The following is a 19,497-nucleotide window of genomic DNA, read 5'->3' as shown; positions in this document are numbered from 1 at the left end:
AAGAATTGAGAATGATCCTAAGTTAAGGATGTGTATGCGATAAAAAATAAACTAATCACAAAATAAATCAGCATTTATTTATTTATACTTTTCAAATATTTTTGAGCATATATCTATTCAAAACCATCGAAATCTGATTCTTCACTGCCGGATATTCAGCACTTAATCTGATCCCTTTTTCTTTTTTTTTTCTTAGAAGAAATTTTTATTAACAAGAGAAAAAAAAATCAGTATAATTCTCTTTTTATTTGAATTTTATTCTGATGAAGTAACTTTATCTTTAAAAAAAAAACATGAAAACAAATCTGAGTCAAAGGAAACATCTGTTTCTAAAAGCAGTTTAAAATAAAGTGAAAAGTAAAAACATCTGCATTTCCAATGAACAAAATAAAGAAATGCAAGTTGGAAGAAACTGATAAATCAATCTTGACAGCTGTGGAAATGCTCTACTCATTTGTCCCCATTTTTTCCCCCTCCAGTTTGACCATAAATTAGCCACACCCTTTTGAAATTGAAACTACCAAGTGGGATACAAAATGAATTCTATCCCTTTTGAGGCTTCTTTTTATTCGATGTAAATCAATCTCTTTTGTTTTTTATTAGATATTAATTGCTATTTTTTTTTATTATTTGAAAGCTAGTTTTTATTTTTAAATTGTATTTAGTTGTTAGCTTGTTTTTTAATCATTAGTTGTTAGCTTATTAAAAATATATATTGTTATTTCTATAATATAGATAATTATTTTAATTAATGAAATTTCTTAAGATGGGACATTTTTAAATTCACCCCATCATAATCTACGATCAAAACTGAACTAAATTTATTGTAATTAATTAATTTTCGGAAATTAACAGTATAATTGAATTATCGTAATATATGGGCGCCATATTGGAATTTCCGAAAGCGATCCGAAATTCGGCAAATTCATTTAAAAAAATAAGAAAGAAAAACGTTACCAGAGTAAACATTACGAATTAGGTTCGTTATTTTGGAAAATTTTTACTAAACATCTGATTTTGAATAAATCCACCATGATCAAAAAATTCTCACTTGTGGGATGGGATAAAAAAATTCTACATATAGGCCGCATCAGCGTACAGGCCGCGCATCGTGACAGCCCAACTTTTAAACACGTATAGGCCGCGGCCTATTTACCGGAAATTACTGTATTTTTTTAAACTCTGAATCCAATGAAATCAAAATTAAATTGATAGGACTAGTAATTTAAAAGTTATTACAGTTTAAATGTATTTGTATTTTATATAAGCATGGCACATAGCTATGTAGACAAAAAAAGTATTTAACTCCATGCATTTTTCTATGCTTAACTGAATCAGATTAAACTGAAGGAAATAGAATAAATAGTAGACTATTCCAATAAGTAAATAAAAAAATTGAAATGATTATGCATACCAGCTCATACTGTGTCAAATGATATTCTAAAGTAAAAGTTAAAGTAATGTCACACCAGCAAATGATGTAGTGTGGGTATCTCAATCCTGAGTGGTTGTTGAAACATGGCATTTGTTAGCAATTAGCAATGGTTCTTTCCATTCTATTTCCAGTAAGCCAAACTTGTCAAGTATCAATTCTCATAAGTGAGTTTAACTTTCTAAGTTTTGCATCTAAGTTTATTTTTTAACACATTTTTTTATTATATAAACATTATGCAATGACTATGAAATCTTTTTTTTATTTTTGTTATGTATTTCTAAAATAATAAAGAAATATAAGCAATATTTAGCAATACAGTAATGATCCAAATATCTGGAATCTAGGGGACAGATATTCTACCAGGTGCCGACTTTGCTTTTTTCTGCATCTCTAGATAATAGTAAGTATATTAGTTATCTATAAGAGAGATTTTTTAATTAAATAATAATTTTGAAAAAAAGTTGAGAGACGAAACATTTTCTAATGTTTATTTAACTAAAAGAAATTGACTTGTAATTTCTAGGAAATCTAATGTTAATGTATGAGTTTGGAAAAATAATGCTATTTCGAAACATCATCTATTGTGAACATTTGATAAACTATTTCTGTCCCCAAATATTATTTATTCATTTATCAGTATGATTTTATCCTTTTTCTGATTTTTATGAACTAAATATGATTTGAATGTGAAATATGATTAATTGAAAAAGAAAATGAAGCTTCTTAATCAAAAATACCAACTGCAAGCATTAAGTGTGGTAACTGTTTAATAGTGTTTTTTGTTCTTTTATGTTGTACATTATTTAGTACTTAACCAGAATATAGCTTAATATTAATACTAGATGATTCTTTTGGGAGGGGGTACTGAACATCAACTAGATCTGCTAAGTGCAAGAAATAAGCATATTAGTTAAGTGATTATGCAATCTTAAACCATCATTTACTGTACCCACTTTATAGTCCTTTCAGTTCTGTAATACTGTTTATCCATCAATACTTCAGCATTCCAGAATACGATTTTATCCTTTCATGACTTTTGTGAAGTTAAATATCACTCAGTAATGGAATGTGAACTAAAAATTAAACTATTTGTTGTCCTCCACCTACTAAGAGTGAGAAAGGATTAGGGTTAAGGAACTGTAAACATGGCAAATGATTTTAATTTACAATTCACTCACGATGATGAGCTATGCCAATTGAATTTTCATATAGCGGAATATCATTGAAATATGGTTGGGTTCCACGACAAAGAAAGCTTCAAGTAACTCCAAAGAGTAAAATATTTCATAAATAATTATACTAATAATTATTAATTAGCATTAATACTAATCTGCAATATTTCATAATATGCTTGAAATTCTTAGATGACTAAAATACAGTACAGCTATATAAGTATCTGAATTAAATAAAAAATATGGAATAAATAATTTATTATTAAGCATATAGCTGATATACCTGTTGAGTTGTCACTTAATATTCTTCAAATAGATAAAAATTTTGAAAGAAATTTATTTAGTTCAAATGTCACAATAACAGGGTATGCAATTTTTACGCTAAAGGCAATAAAATCAAAATTAAAATGATAGAGCTAATAGTTTTGAAGTTATAAGGGTTTTATTCGTAAAAAGGTATGAGTCAAAAATTATAATTTTAATACATGATACTTTCATAACTTCTTACCCATTAAACTTATTGATTTGGTTTTGGTCTTCGTCCCATTCAATTCAGCAATTAAAACAATACATAGAATGCAATACTATGTACTGTTTTATGCTGAAAAAGTATAAAAAAAGGACAAAAAAAAGTATTAAAAAAAGTGTACTTTTTATATCTAAAAACTTTTATCACATTTGAACTATTCAGCGTATCAACTACATTTTGAAATTCAATTTAACCTTAAAAAATATAGAGGAAATAATACTTCACTTGTCTTGATAAGAATTTCTGAAGCTTAAATAGGTATAAATAAAAAATTTCTACTTTTTTTTTAGTCTGATTTCTTACCAAATTTCTTATAACTCAAGAGCCATTAATCTGATGGACTTGGTTTGTAGTAATTAGATTCAGCGTAAAAAAAAACAACAAAAAACAAAGAAAAATACCTTGTTTGCCTAAACAGTACTCTTTAATTCCCCCCCTGTTGGATCTTTTCTGCTTCTTAGTAAATTCAAGATGGTAGCAAAAGCTCACCTCAGGGGAAGGGACAAACTTTAAATTTCCATATTGATTTAAAACTACAATTAAAACAATTTCAAGATTTTTCAAAATTATTTCTTATTTATAAGTCTTTCTTTTTTTTTAGATACAGAAACTGGCCTCGTAGCTAATAATACAAATAAATTTCTAAAGAAAACCATTGAATTTTCTCTAAAGAAAAAAGAATAAAAATTGCACAGTTAAACAATAATGATAACTTAGTATCACAATGTAAAATTCTGAAATATAATATTAGTAACAGTTCTTACCACGAGGAATAAGAATAGGATTAGTGAAATGAATACTCCCAGAATACCCATAACACATCAGCATGACTGTAACACTGTGTATTGATGATGTGCCAGCCGAAAAACTAGTAGTTTTAGAAGTTAGAGGCTCAATATTTGAAGAAAACTGTAATCTGTAAATTTTCTTAATCAGTTAATAAAAAATAATAAAATTATCTTTTGAAAGAAATTTACGGAAAATAAAGTATTAATGATAAATGTAAATTTAATCTCTTGTATTAAACTATATACAGCTTAGCACTATTTGAAATACAAATCACAACTACAGAAATTTATTTAATCTAACTCACAGTACAAGAATAACTTTATCACCTTATATAAGTTAGATAAAAAAAAAAACAATATGTGCAATGTATTCAAGTTTATTGAAGAAAAGGAAAAAAGCAGAATCAACTTGAGATGAATTTAGTATTCTTATTAAAATGAGAATAATTATTAAAAAGGGCTTCCATGGGAATACCAACAAGGTTCGATTAAGATTTACTAGATAGTAAGAAACATAATTGTCAAACTGATAATTTAAATACATGTTTCTCTAATGTACAGTTATTAAAATTTTCTTAAAATAAGTATGCACTAAATGGTGCTTGTACATTAGCCATTGGCCCAATATCAGAATTTTCTGAGCCAATCTGCAGTACCATCTTTGTCTGCAATCCAAATGGAATCAAGTAGGGACTAATATTGTAAAAATTGGACTTATCTGAACTTATAGTAAAATTTGAATTTGCAAATAGTAGATAAAAATTAAATACAAGAAATGTATGTTTAAATTTCATTAGGAACTTACATATTAATGCATAAAAGAACGATTCAATAAAACCATAGTCAAAGCATGTAAATAACAATGTAAATAACTAAAGAGAAAATAATTAATATTAAGTTCAAGTTTTATATAATTAATGTCTTTAAGATATATCACTACATATATTTTCTTTCCACTATTGGAAAAATTTGGCTTACCCAATATACATACAATATTTGCACTAAAACATAGGATAGATAAAAAAAATCTTTACAGAAATTTATGCCTTTTTAAATTTCATTGAAACTTACACCCTTAAAAAGAAAAATGAAAAAATCGATACTTAAAGCTTCTAAATATCAGATCCCTAAAGATAAAGTTAAATCATGATATCAAACCAGATTATCAAAGTATTTCAGATTCAAAACTGGAAGTAGCATTTTAAAATTTAGTTAAACAATTTAACTTTCAAAAAATAATTAAAAAATTTTCCTCTCACTTTTTTAAATATGTTTTCACCTCTTATGAATATATTTTAGTGAATACAATTTCACCAGAAGTCATAATAAAAACTTTTTCTAAAAACTCAAGTTTTAGTAACTATTTTATAGAAGCACTACATGCAGACTGCATCTGCCTGATGAATTGTTTTAGGTCAATTTCTTTTGTCTAATTTCAAAAAGGGGGGAAGTTGATTTTTTACCATTTATCAATGAGAATAGAAAAGAAAAACCTTTATTTTTCCACTTGAACTCTATTTTATTCACCACTTTTTTTTTACTTTAAAAAAGAAAACAAAAGCGGACATTTTCTTTCTAGCATTTTATTATTATTTAATTGTTTTACATCTCAGATAAAAATTATCTGTAGATGGTGAGATAATCTGCAGCATTCACAGCCCTGCAGAATAGTTTCTGCTACTGCGGCGATAGGAATTTTTAGTGCCACTGAAATATTTTATATGTATATGAATAACTAAGCATATGCAAGGAAACAATATTCTAAGTAAAATTTAATAAATGTATTTTTAACTCTAGAACGCAATCTTAATTTCTTTTGAAATTGTGTAAATAATAATAATCTATAGTGCTTTTCTTTAAGAAAAAGCAGTTTATTATTCTGAATTTATATATATACTTACAATATGTTCTTTTGGATTTAACATTAAGCGTATATCAATAAATATGTTTTAAATGATATTATTTTGTTTTTAAATTTGAATGATGTATAAAATAGTCATACATAAATTTGCTCAAATATTTCAATGCTTAAAGAAGTAATAATTTCAATTCTTCTAAGCTAGCTCAATTTAATATCCTTATTTACTTTATAGTCTTAATTTTAGAAAAAAAAAATGAATGACTATGGATATTTTTGCTACAATTATTATAAAATTGAATGCGATAAAATCTATATTAAATGAAAAGCTGAAGAAGAAAATATATTTTAGAACAAGGCTGCAGACACAGTAGAAGCCTGAATAATTGCTAAAAAAAATAATAAATAAAAGTCTAATTTTTAGAGGAAATAAAAATCTCAAATAAAGATTAAAAAATAAATATCTTTTACCAACATAAAAATGGGTAGGGCAGCTACAACTAGGTGTCTACAAAAATGCTAAGCTTCTAAGAGTTAAGAACAATATTTAGTGTGACATGGATGGCCATTGGAAGAGGTGAAAGTTCGTTTTTAAAACGTATTTCACAATTTAAATTTTTGAGAAATATGTAAGAATCATACATTTAAATAAAATGATATATTTTAAATAGAATTATATATTTAAATATTGACATCAAATGTGATAATCAAGCATACACAGTGACTCAAATTTTCACTCTAACAAAAGCATTTCAAGAATTTTTTTATATATATTATTTCATACATAAAATAAGAATATAATTCAAAAAATACAAAAATTGCATTGGAATAGTAGGAATGAATTAGATTTAACACAGTACCTTAAAGTGGACTCGAAATCATATCTTTAATGCTTATACTAGTTGCAAAAATATTTACTAAATTATTTATTTTCTATAGTAATGTAATAATGATTCAATTTTAAATTTAATAAGGTTCAAGATAAATCAATAAAATGCTTTGGATGTATCATACAAATTAAAACTTTTTAAAAAGTAAATTTTTTTACAACTTTAAAATGTTCATTGAGGAAAAATTAAATAGAATTTTTAATTAATTTATTTAAAAAAAAATTAAATATAAGCTTAGACTATAAGAAAAACACTGCATAATTTAAGACAATTTTTTAATATAAAAAACAGTTGTTAGTCAATTAAAATATAAGTTAAGTCAACAAGAATATTTTTGAAAAATCCACTAAAGTAAAAAAATTCTAACACTTACGCTGATTCAAAAAAATGTTTGAACAACCTAATTAAATTACACTTACTGCATATTTTCCATTCTACCATCCTTTAATTTAACTAAAGCTAATGCACCAAAAGAAGCTCCAATAACCTAAAGGGGAAAAAAATATATTAAACCATTCCAAACATGCTCACAGCAATTTAAAGTAAAATGTAAATAAAAAGTTGAGCATAAAGAAGAAGATTTCTTAATTACTGAGTAACATCAATTTACCCAACTGTTTGAGGTAAGTAATACTTCAGCATTTTTTTAATCATAGATATTTTAAATCAATAAGTAAAACTGGCTTCAAAAGTTTAATGCTAAATCATAAACTAAATTATAAGTAGAAGCGTTCTTAAAAATTTTAATTTCAATAAAAAAATTACTTTGCTTTCAAATGCAAATCTAAAATGTCATAAAGCAATAATTATAATTGACTCAAATTCAGAAATAAATTATTTTAAATTTTAGCCAGATTTTATGTAGTGAGACACACTCCAAAAAATAGATATAAAAACATTCAGTTTTAATATATATATATATATATATATATATATATATATATATATATATATATATATATATATATATATATATATAAACGAATTTTATAAATATAAAATAATTTGTTTTGAATAATTTAATTTATTTATGCTTTTAATACAAAAGACAACTGACTGGTATAAAAAGCATATTTCAGATTAGTCTTCAAGTACATAAGTAAAAATTATCTATAACTATTAACCTTTAATTAGCTGAATGTATGGTTTATGTATTATGCTATAAAATATTTTATAACACAGAAAAAATATAAAAATTTTAATTCTAAAAAAAATATCTAGTTAAAAATACTGATAGCTTTTCTTAGTAGAATTAAGAACTCATAAGCCGTATTAAAATAATTTAGCTTTATGAAAAAATAATTGAGTATATAATGAGTTTAAAGACCGACAAGCACAAAAGCAAATTTAAAGGTAAAACCTATTGCACTACATAAAAACTGGGTAAAAAAATTACAGATGGATGACAAAAAAATACAAGCACTTCAATTCTAACTCTATATAAACAATTGTTCTTTTAACAGTAAATGTTTTGTAAGATTCTACATGACAAACCTGTAGGGACAATTTGAAAGATCATGCTTAAAGCTTTTAGAAATGGTATCCTTCTAACCCAATGGAAAATTCAAAGCTTCGTTCCTTTTTCATTACCACTATAATTCTAAAAACATTCCTATACAAATATCACAATCCTATAAAATGATTTCAAGATTGCCGGTATTAAAGTTAGAAAAAAGTTATTAACTTCTCCTCATTTTGGTCGGTGCAAATTTTGTATGGGTGTAAATAATACCTTTTCTAAAAGCTTCGCATGATCTTTCAAATTGTGCCAACAGTTTTGCCCTGTAAAGTCATCTAAAACATTTGCCATTAAAAGTAAGATTGCTTATAAAGCATCAGTAAAGAAGTGTTCACAATTTTATAGCTTATCTGTAAGTGTAAAAAACTATATCTGATGCAAAAATAAAAGTGAGAAGGAAATAAGAAAATGAACAAGAAAGAAGGGAAGTTTATAGGACTTAGGTTTACGTGAGGAAGATAAACTCTCTGAGAAGAAATATTAAAATAACAAAGATTATTGCATAATATCTAGGCAATGGAAAATTAAACAAATAAATAAAAAAGAAAGATATAAATTATGTTTTCTTTAAAAAAGAGTATATAAACAAATCAGTTATTTCTGATTTGCTTCAAATCAAATCAGTTGTATTTGATATGTTTCTTCAAAAAGAATAGAACATAAGATTTGAGTTCCAAATAAAACTTCCTTCTTAAAAAAGGTACACACAGTAGAAAGTCCCAAATCCAGACACCCATTTACTGTAAATGTCTATTTTCAAGAAAAAATAAACAAATCTCTTTTCTTTTTTTATAATTGTAATTTGTCCAAAAAAGTACTAGTAAAAAATTTTGTTTTCCATTTCTTCTTCCTGCTTTCTTGGTAGCTAATCATTTATTCTGCTTTAATAATCACATTAAAAGAGTTGACAAGTCAAGAGCAGTTAAAGAAAAACCAACTTTGTGGAAAAGAATAACCATGAAATTAAAGCCCAATATTTATCATGTTTAAAAAGAACACCAGCAAATAAGCTTTGTTTCCATTTAAATTATAATTTTTTTACTGTAAAAATTTACTCAATTCTATTCATTGTTTTATTTATTTATTAAATTGGATTAATTTACTTTTGAAACTTGAGGCTTGTTTTTTTAATGTTATTATTATTTTGATTATCTATGCTGCTAATTCTTCACATCAAATAGAAAAAAAAATGTGTCTTTATCATGAAAGTTCAAATTACTGCCTCCTCTCCTCACTTTTATTAATACTTTTATAGATATTTTATCATACTAAACATTCTTTAGTTGATTAAAGGTCATTAAATCAGCAAGAAAATGTTGTTGTATGAAGTCGATACTAATTATTGCCTTTTTGTTATTCTTTAAATTGAAGAATGCATATTTGGAGGGTTGTTATCTTAAAGACCTATTATCTAGAAAAATTTATTTTATGGACCTGGCAAAGTCCCGACTAATTCAGACATGGGATTTTCCAATGTCGAGGTAATAAATAAAAATATTTTACAAAAGGAAACTGTATAAAAGGTATACATCTGATTCTGGTGTGAAATAATAATATTACATTTATATTTGATAATATTATACAGATAGATGAAGCCACCTTAGAAACTAATTGCAGATAGAGTGTAACTAAATCCACTTGGTGCTAACTAACATTATAATATACCTTAATATTGATGATCACTAATTTTACAGATAAATGTAATGTTAATCAAAATAGTTGAGACAAAAATAAAAACAATTAACAAACATCATTGAACACAGGTCTTAAGAAAGTATAGAAATTTTTTGAATAAAAATATAAGAAGCATCAGTTAATGTATTATATTTTAAAATGCAACAAATAACTCAAGATGGTGTCAGTAATATAAGAATTTTCAGAATTAAAGATTAACACAAGCAAGAAATATGGATAGATTGATACGAAAAATGCAATATGCTTTAACATAATTGGATCAATAAATTAATAAATTGTACACACAGCAAAACAAATTACACAAAAAAAAAAAACATGAGCAAGAAACAGAAATTTATCTTGAACATCAGAGCTTTTTAACACCATATCAAAAGCACAAATCTGAACATTACTAAAATGGTAGATTTGTGATTTTGCTGTGGTGCATTTAAATTAATTCAACCATTTTGTATAGTTGGAATATAATAAAAAATGAATAAAATTGAAAATATTCAAAAAATATTTTTCCTTAGGAAAGGAAAGTATCACTCCTTGTAATGTATTCCATCGAAAATTCTTCTTTTCCTAGCACTTAGACAAATCTTTAGCATAGTATGTAAGTAGAAAACTTTATAAAAAGTTTTAATGTCAACATCTTATAAGATAGAATGCGCATATACATAAAATATACACTCAAACACTTTCAAAATAATTTTATTCATAAAAAATAGAACAAAGAAAGATAGAAAAATAATGCAAAGCACACATCTTTTTCTTTCATGCACATTGTCATCAGATCAGTGCTAGTAGGAACGTTTGTATTTTCACCCACAATGACATAAATTAATGAAATCAAATTAAAATGTTGTGAATTAAAAAAACAACTTAAATTGATTATTTTCAAATGATTACATTTCACAACTTTTGAAAAAACTTTGGGCAAGTCAATGATACATTTCCACAGAAAAAGTTTACATATTAATACTTGCACAAACAAATAAATTTTCACATTAATTACTGACAATTTTCATAAACTGCTTTTTGTATTTTAAGTTAATGTAGTAAAAACATGAAACTTATGATGTTCAGAGATAAGAAAAGTATTCTATTTTAGGAACAAGGTTAACACGGCGGATTGGATTACATGTAAAGCTTGATGAAAAAGAGTCAGATGTCAAACCAAGCTCAAGATAAAATGCTTAAAATAATGCAAAAATTTTAATGCAGTAGCTTGGAAGACAAATAAAATTAACTTTCACACAACCCTACCAATTTTGCTAATATAACTTAAAAATTAAATGCATAATTCTGAATGTTTTTTAACTAAATTTAGGTTTGTTTCTCATAACACATTAATATATACTTGCCTGTGGCTCTAACTGATCAGCAGTAGCAGTGATGGAAAATTCAAGCTTATTGATTTCAATATGCTGATTGAACACAATATACTGATATATTGCACGAGTGCCATCAGCTTTACAGGAGCTGCTAAACCCCTAAAAAATACATAAATCTTAATTAAAATAAAAGCATTTATTACATTTCATCTAATAGCTCACAATTAAAATAATGGAAAAATTTTCAAACTCTGGATCAATTACTAAAGCAAGTTTGTTTAAGCTTTTAACCCACTGACAGTTCTGCACGTAAAAAGATTTTAACCTGAAGTCTTCTCTGCATAGCAAAACCGTTTTTTCCATGTTATTAAATGAGTAAATAATGTATTGAGGAGAAACATTCTCCTAATTTTGTCCATTTGCTGAACCATCAGTGGGTTAAACATAGATAGATGCATAATCAATATTAAATTAATTAAAATTTGGAAGAGATTATAATTTCAGAATTAAAAAAAAAGTACAGAATATTTAAATATCTTTCTTATTAAATTTTTTTAAAAATATAACATTATCATATTTTGAAACAAAAGAATTATTAACAGACAAATTTATGACATGATTTTTAAATAAGTGAACTTGTTAAACATTTGTGTTATCCAGAACAATAAAAAAGTTTTATCAGTCAACCTGATTGTTTACCTTTAGGTTATTTATCTCCACATATAAAAGAAATTTCACACAAACTTTTAACAAAGTATATAACAACAGATAATATTTCGCTGAATTTCTGGGATTCACAGCATTATGTTGAGAGAATTGGTATCTCAGATTTTTCCTCCCAATTGTTAGCTTTAGAGTATCTGTTTATATAAGGAAAAGAAAATTGTTTTTCCCCCCCCCCCCTGTAGCTTCTTTCAGTTTGACTTTAGCTATAAAACAAAAGCAATAATAAGAGAAGGAGTGCAGAAGTTTCTTGGATTAACTCATCTGATTTCATAGTTCATTCCTAAAGGGATTAACTAACTTAGCATTATATATTCTTTGAAAGAACAGTAGCTTTAAGGGGAATTTTTTTTAATGGTTTCTAAAAGGTTTAGATTATACAGAAAAATAGAGGTATAATAAAAAATATATTCATTTGAGAGATTGAATCAACAAAAAATTAATTTTATACATGAGATACAGAAAAATTGTTTTTAAAACGATAAACATAAAACTTTTCAGTCTTTAATTTAAGAGCTTAATAGAATAGATATTTCACTTTACTTAAGAGATATTTCAGTGAATTTAGGAATATCAGCTTGAAAACTATAACATCAGTAGAAGGCTATTCATATTAGAAACAATTTTATTTATTGAGCTGTCATAAAAAATGAAACTTTATGCTTTCTATTAGGTTCTTTCTCTATTAGAGATCTTCTATTAGTTCTTAGTAATGATCTTTTGTTGAATAAAATGAATACCTGACATGTGAAAATTTTCATTGGCTCATAATAAGTTCAGGTCATGTTGAACAACATGAGCTAAGTTATTATAGTTAAAATTAAGCCTCAAGCTCTTAATTTTCAGACTAGAGTTCATAAATATAAGGCACAAACTTACTCTAGAGCATAACTTCCATCTTTGGTATGAGCATCTTATATCAGTATCCCATCTAGCATGATCCATCCACCAGCCAGTAAGAGATAACTCATCACTAGATATAATTTTACTAGAAAGCAGATTAAGACTGGAATGTATGTTCCATAAAATCAAATCTTTTTTAGATACAGTGTCATCTTGCTTTTTCCTGAGGAGAATAGAAAAATAAATGTAAATTTATAACAAAAAAAGTTATATTAAACATTTAAATTAAAAAACAAGGAAACCTTCAGTATAGCAAGGATTAATTTATGTAATTTCTCTAAACGAAACATGTAACAGAAATATCTAGTATCCTTATAGCTTTTTACTACATTTTTTTAATAATATATTTAATTATAAAATTTATGAAAACATTTTTAATGTAGGTCAAATTTTTTTAATTTATTTAAAGCAGTTTCAATAATAAAATCAAGATCAACATAACATGAAAAAAAAATTTACAAAAATTAACATGGAATAAACAGAAACTTTTAGATAATATTCTTAAAGGAAAAGTTTAGTAATAATTTGGAATATATAAAGCATCAAAGTTATTTATAATTATATTTAAATTTAATTCAAACAAACATTATCAATATGAAGCATTATTGCATTTTGTAAGCAATATTCATCTACAGAAATTCAGTTACAATCTTTTATTACAATTTTGAGAAAACTGAATTTTTGTTCAGTGCACACAAGGCTATCGATAACAGCTTACACTGTTTAAAAATTCATCCATATCAAGAAATCTAAGCTTGAATGAAAAAGCTGCATTTTTTAAAATTCTTGATAGTGGTAATATCATGAGAATAAGTGGTCCCACAGTGGCTGATCATAAGACGAGGTTCAGTAGATCGCTGAAGTCAAGCATCACTGGCAGTAGTCAGTGAGTGAATGGGTAACCACTTTGATAAACTTGCAAAAGGATCGAGAGTGTGTGGTAGTAGTTTTAGTAAAATTGTTCTACTGTAAAGTGGTAGACTTCATGCACAGGTTGTCAGCATACCAAAGCGAAGGTGCCACTCCCCTGGTGAGGATCGAAATTGTGATATTATGTCTTTGAATCACTCTAAAAGATGCTTCAGACCATTGTAAACAGCCCATTATGCAGCTATACATAAATAAAGTGTAACTACATAAGAATAATTTCAGCTTTAATTGTTCCATATTCCCACGATTCTCGCAAATAATAAACTCTTTTAATAAGAGAAAGTCAGAAATTCACAGAATGTCTATTAAGCATAGTCTCAGTCAAATAAAAAAGTATAGCGTTGATCCCTGAAACATCATTGTGTGCTTTCATAAATGGAAGTACTAAAAATTAATTAGCATAATTTTTAAAAATCTAGCATAATTTATATACAATAAAAATATTGTATGGAAGGCTCCTAAAGTAAACTTCAAATTATTTGAAACAGGACATCTACCTAACAAATTTGCTTGTACCACAAATGGAAATGAAATCTGAGAGGTAAGAGTATTTTTGGTTGAGGTCACTCAAGTGTTTCAAAGCATTGTGCTTTGCTACAATTTCATGAGTAATTTTTTTTAATAAAAAGATTTGGATTGATTTTTTTAATAAAAGAATTGGATAAAGAAAATTTTCTCTTAGTTTTCAAAAACTATTTCCAAATTAAGTTTTTTTACTCCTGTTAGTTGATATAACTGAAAAATTTATTTTGATAATAAAACAGAAGACACGAGCATAAATAACAAATAAATTTAAACCAGATAAATTAATTATAATGTTATTAGTTAGCTTTTAAAATTCTAATGTTATGGGAACTCCATTCTGATATTAGCTGCACAAAAGGAAGAAAAAACAAAATCTTAGATTTACCATGGTTTCTTTTCTTCTGAGAAGAACCACGACAGATGTATATAAATAATTAAAATAGATGCAAAAGAATGGAATAAAATAATGCATAGTATGATCTGAAAAGTGCTCGTCTGGTGTAAAGTTCTACTCAATTTCGAAAACGACGGCATTGTTTTCATAGTTGCTTTTTTCATTCTAAAACGAAAAGCTCAATCATTTTGTAGACTGTATAAAACAAATGTTATTTATTCGATATCTAATTGCGAATTTTACATTTTTGTGAGCTTTTTGAACTCCCGCCTTTAAACCAAAACCTGCTTTTAATACCAAAACTACAACAAACAACATAAAGAATTGATAGTTGATAATTTAGAATAAATGTTCTTTCTTTTTGCTTTACCCAACTATCTTTTAAAATAGAGAATTTTTTTTTATTGATTGCGATCAAAATCATAGATGGCGCACAATACTCAAAACGTACAGTAACTCTGTACTTTCTTGTCAATATTATTTTGTTAATGTATTAGGAATAATTATGTTTATTATCCAACGAATAATTTTTCGATTAATTTTAATATAATTCGTTTTGCCCCACGTGATTTATTTGAAAATGAATCCATGTAAAATTGGCAATCAAAGTAGGCTACAGGTGGTGTGGAGCAGTACTCTCTACCTATGGCAACACCTCGTATGATTTCACCATTGGTGCGTGGAGAGTCATACGAGAAGGAAGTACGTTAGTTCCTGTCTTGATTTTCAAATAAATTAACTTTTAAGTTGGGAAACTAGATTGAACTGAAAACTACATTGAACATAGTTTTAAAAGAAAGCGTCATAAAAATTTAAAAAAAAGTTTTTTCTTTTCTTGACAGCTAAATATTAAAAATATTAAGAAAGGGGAAAGTACATTCCTATACAACCTAGATGAGAAGAGGGTAAAATCAAGACATGGAACCGGTCTTCTCCCCAGATTGCGCATTCGAGCTTTGCGATCGCGAATAGAAACATTAAAAAAATTAATATTGACTAAAACAGGTTACTGGATGCATTTTGCTTGTAATGCAATATAATATGGTGAAATATACGTTGTAACCACCTTTTTCACCCTTATAAAAGGTAAAAAAGGTGGCTATAGTGAATTAATAAAAGGCATAAGGACTTTCCCCGGGGGGAGGGATTCTGAAAAGCATTCCGCCGCAAGAGACCGCACAAAGAGCAGCTCTCGCGTCTTCAGAGGCATTATATTTTGAGATTCCCGGCGTGCATAAGCATTGTTCGTATTCCGTACTGACCATTAAAATGCAGTTTAAACTGAATTTCGAAATTTCTTTCATTTCTGAAAACCAATGTATTATTTTGTGTATTGTTAAAAGATATTCTATACATTTCCTTGCAAGACCTCGGTGATCTACTGGGAACCATGTCAGAGACATCAGGTTTACGGTGGGACATGAACCCACTAACTCTATGCTACAGAGTCTTCTCGGACACGGAATTCAGTTGATGACGAGGATCTATATGCTTCTCGCTTTTATCTTCTGTATCTTGAGAGAGATGATTGTTGTTGTTGTTGTTGTTAATTTACGTCGCACTAGAGCTGCACAATGGGCTATTGGCGACGGTCTGGGAAATATCCCGGAGGATGATCCGAAGACATGCCATCGCAATTTTGATCCTCTGCGGAGGGGATGAGAGAGATGAACTGAAATTATAGGGTTATTGTGAATGTAGCTGAGCAAAGATAAATTCCGTGATTAAGGATAAAAAATGTGATTTATTGCCTAATTACATGGTGTACCTACAAATATGGTGTACCAGCACCTTTGGAGAGCATCAAGTATTCTAAGGTACTCATTATATAAAAATACCATCAGAGATAGGTAGATAAGTAGGTACTTTATTTACGTTGCACTGGAGCTGCACAATTAGCTATCGGCGACAGTTTGGGAAACATCCCTAAAGGATTATCGGAAGACATGCCATCACAATTTTTGAGAGGCCACTTTCTCAATTCAAACATAGATATGAAGGAGAAGGAAATTTTCTCCAAATCCCTGTACCCATGGTACTGCTCGGCGACCAACCATACAACTTTTGATTTCACAGCACGCATATCGCATTTACTCGATGGGTGCTAGTGGAGTCAAGGATCGCATTTCGGCCCTTCCAGACTTGAGTCTGATTCTCTAACCACTGGGCTACCACGGCCTTCATCAGAGATAGTTGTGGTTTATTTACGTTGCACTAGAGCTGCACAACGGGCTACTACAGAAGGTATGAGAAACATCCCTGAGGATGATTCGAAGACATGCCATCACAATTTTGATCTTCTACAGAATCGCAATCAATAAATAAGACTTATTTTTGACGGACTCTGTGAAAGCAAGAAGTAAATCAATTTAGTAATCATAAATGTAATATTTTATTTGGGTTCAACAACAGAGTTTAAAACAGCAAAGCAAACAGAGTACAGTTAAAGTTATTCTAAAAGTTTGCTTAAAAAAGGTTACCCTTTTGATGGTTTAAATTTATGTATCTAAAATAAATGAGGCAGAACAAATTAAATAGTTCGGGGAATACAGCTGATTTAATGCTATAAAGAAACAATGATAATTCAGAGAAGTTTTGTTTGGGCACTTATGATTGAATATGTAAGTAAAAATGAGAGAAAAACACTGGTATATTTTTTTTGTCGAATGAGTAATCTTATATGCCTTTACTTTTAATTTGCTAATATACAGTATTTTTTTGTAATATTTTTTACGTATTAAGTAAGAAAAAAAAATAATGACTTTAAGGTGTTTGAAATTCAAAAGCATAAAATGTTATAGTTGCAAAGAATTATTGTCCAATAAAATTTATGTTTGAAAATGAGAATAATATGTGTTTAAATATATTAGTAAGCTTCTATTACTTAAAGAATATAAAATTCAGATTTTTTTAGCAAATATTTGTAATTGAACTCATTATCGAGAGTACTAATCCACACCACGAATATATTTTTCAAAATTACAAATAATTTTAAAAATTAAGATACAATTATTATTTATTTTAGTTTTTATCCATGCCGTAATACTTTCTCCAGCAATTTTCTTTTAAAAACTAAAAAACTAATATGTATATTTATTATATTTATATATATATTACACTGCAGAATTATTTGAATTTGGTTCCATATTTTCTGAAAATACTTTCTACAAATTTTTTATAAAACAATAAAAAGATTATGTACGCAACAACAAATTTAGATCGGACAGCAAATGATCGCTCTGTAATCGTCATTTCTAAGCTAAGTTTTGGGTTAAATGGAAAATACCATAAGCATATATTTTTAGGGTACCCAAAATATGTTATTTCCCATTTCATTTATATATTTACATTTTATTTAATGCAGTCAAATTTCATCTTGTAGACAACTCTTGAATTTTTTAAGAAAATTCAAGAATTTAAGAAATTCGTAAGAATATTTTTCTTTGCATCGCGAGATTGAATTTAAGTCAGTTAGTTATTAAAGCGAGGCATTCATAGCTTTTAAAAGTACTAGAAATATTGATCAACAGTAGAAATATTTGTCTAGAAATATTTATTAATGAAGCTATAAAAAAGAAATTGGAGATTGAAGTTCAAGACACGCATGATTAAAAACATAAATCGAGATATTTTACGTATTGAGTTAGCTGGAAAGTGTTTAGTATGGTTTTCTTGTTGGGTATTTCATAAAATAATAAATAGCAGAAAATTTTTTAAATTTGCTAACAGAATTAGACTACTTCTTGAAATCTGGCGGACATTTAGCAAGTTCTTTGATCTAGAGTTTTTTTTTTTTGTTCTCTGAAATTTATATGAAGCTGAATGTTCTAAATGTTCTGTAAATTTCGAGAAAAAAAGAATAGTTAAGAAATATTTATAGAATATTTTTAAATCCGTTCCAGATATTTTTTAGTCATATGCAACAAACTACCTACGTTCTATTTTCTCCGAGTAAGCTTTATAATTGATTAAAATTATTGACATGTTCGTTTCTATAGATAATTATTACAAGTAGAATTTTATTTTTTCGAAATTTCATAGTTTATATTGCATTTTAAGTTTGCAGAATAATTTGTTGACATTTTTTTCTCCAGTTTCCGTCAGTAATTCCGACACATAATTGCGTTAATATTTTTCTTACTTAATTATTAGAATAAAAACAAATTCATTTAATTATTTAATAAAAATTCAATATAAACTCATGTTTGTGAAAATTGCAACACCATGAAGGATTTACGCGAGTGAGCTGAAATTTTCAGGAAATGCAAAGTAGAGCATAATATACAAATGATTAGAATTTCAGATCCGTAGCGCATGCTGAGCAGCGCTCTCTAAACGGCGGATGGAACCAAATAAAAAGACGGCTGTAGCGAGGCGTGTATGGTTATCGGTGGTTATCTGCTAGTGATAAACGTTAGCTTAGACGTTACTTACGCCTCTTCGACGAAAGAGAGCGAGATTTCAACAACTTACGGAGTTTGAAAGGGGGAGAATCATCTGCCTTCGTGAAGCTGGATTGTCTTATGGTGTAGTAGCCGCTCGTGTGCAGCGTAACAGCAGCACAGTGATGCGTGTTTGGAAACAGTGGACGGACGAGTGTTAGACAACTCGGAAATCCGGGAGTGGACCCCTAAATGTCACGTCAGCTCGCGATGATAGACACCTGGTCAGCATGGAGCTGAGAGACCGTACGGCTCCCTCCAGACAACTGGCAGCACAGTGGTCAATAGCTACAGGTGTTTCATTGTTTGCTTCATCAATTCTTAGACGTCAACTGCAGCGTGGACTGCGCGCAAGGACTCCTTTATACAGGATCACCA

At 27.7% G+C, this 19,497-nt stretch overlaps 1 protein-coding gene across 1 annotated transcript in view; it reads right to left on the bottom strand.

The window, feature by feature from the left end:
• The window catches only part of LOC107449355 (xylosyl- and glucuronyltransferase LARGE2), a 34,568-nt gene extending 19,503 nt beyond the window's left edge, over positions 1-15,065 (bottom strand). The window contains exons 1-5 of the mRNA XM_016064859.4: positions 14,669-15,065; positions 12,805-12,991; positions 11,233-11,361; positions 7,092-7,159; positions 3,901-4,052 (exon numbers count right to left, since the gene is read on the bottom strand). Coding sequence (XP_015920345.1) covers positions 3,901-4,052; positions 7,092-7,159; positions 11,233-11,361; positions 12,805-12,991; positions 14,669-14,841 — 709 coding nt within the window. The 5' untranslated portion in view covers positions 14,842-15,065. The remainder of the gene's footprint in view (positions 1-3,900; positions 4,053-7,091; positions 7,160-11,232; positions 11,362-12,804; positions 12,992-14,668) is intronic.
• Positions 15,066-19,497: the final 4,432 nt, after the last annotated feature.

This window comes from Parasteatoda tepidariorum, chromosome 11, assembly GCF_982258835.1.
Source record: "Parasteatoda tepidariorum strain Cologne lab strain chromosome 11, Ptep-v5.0, whole genome shotgun sequence".
Classification (NCBI taxonomy): Eukaryota; Metazoa; Arthropoda; class Arachnida; order Araneae; family Theridiidae; genus Parasteatoda; species Parasteatoda tepidariorum.
This window is presented reverse-complemented; position numbering and strand designations above follow the sequence as displayed.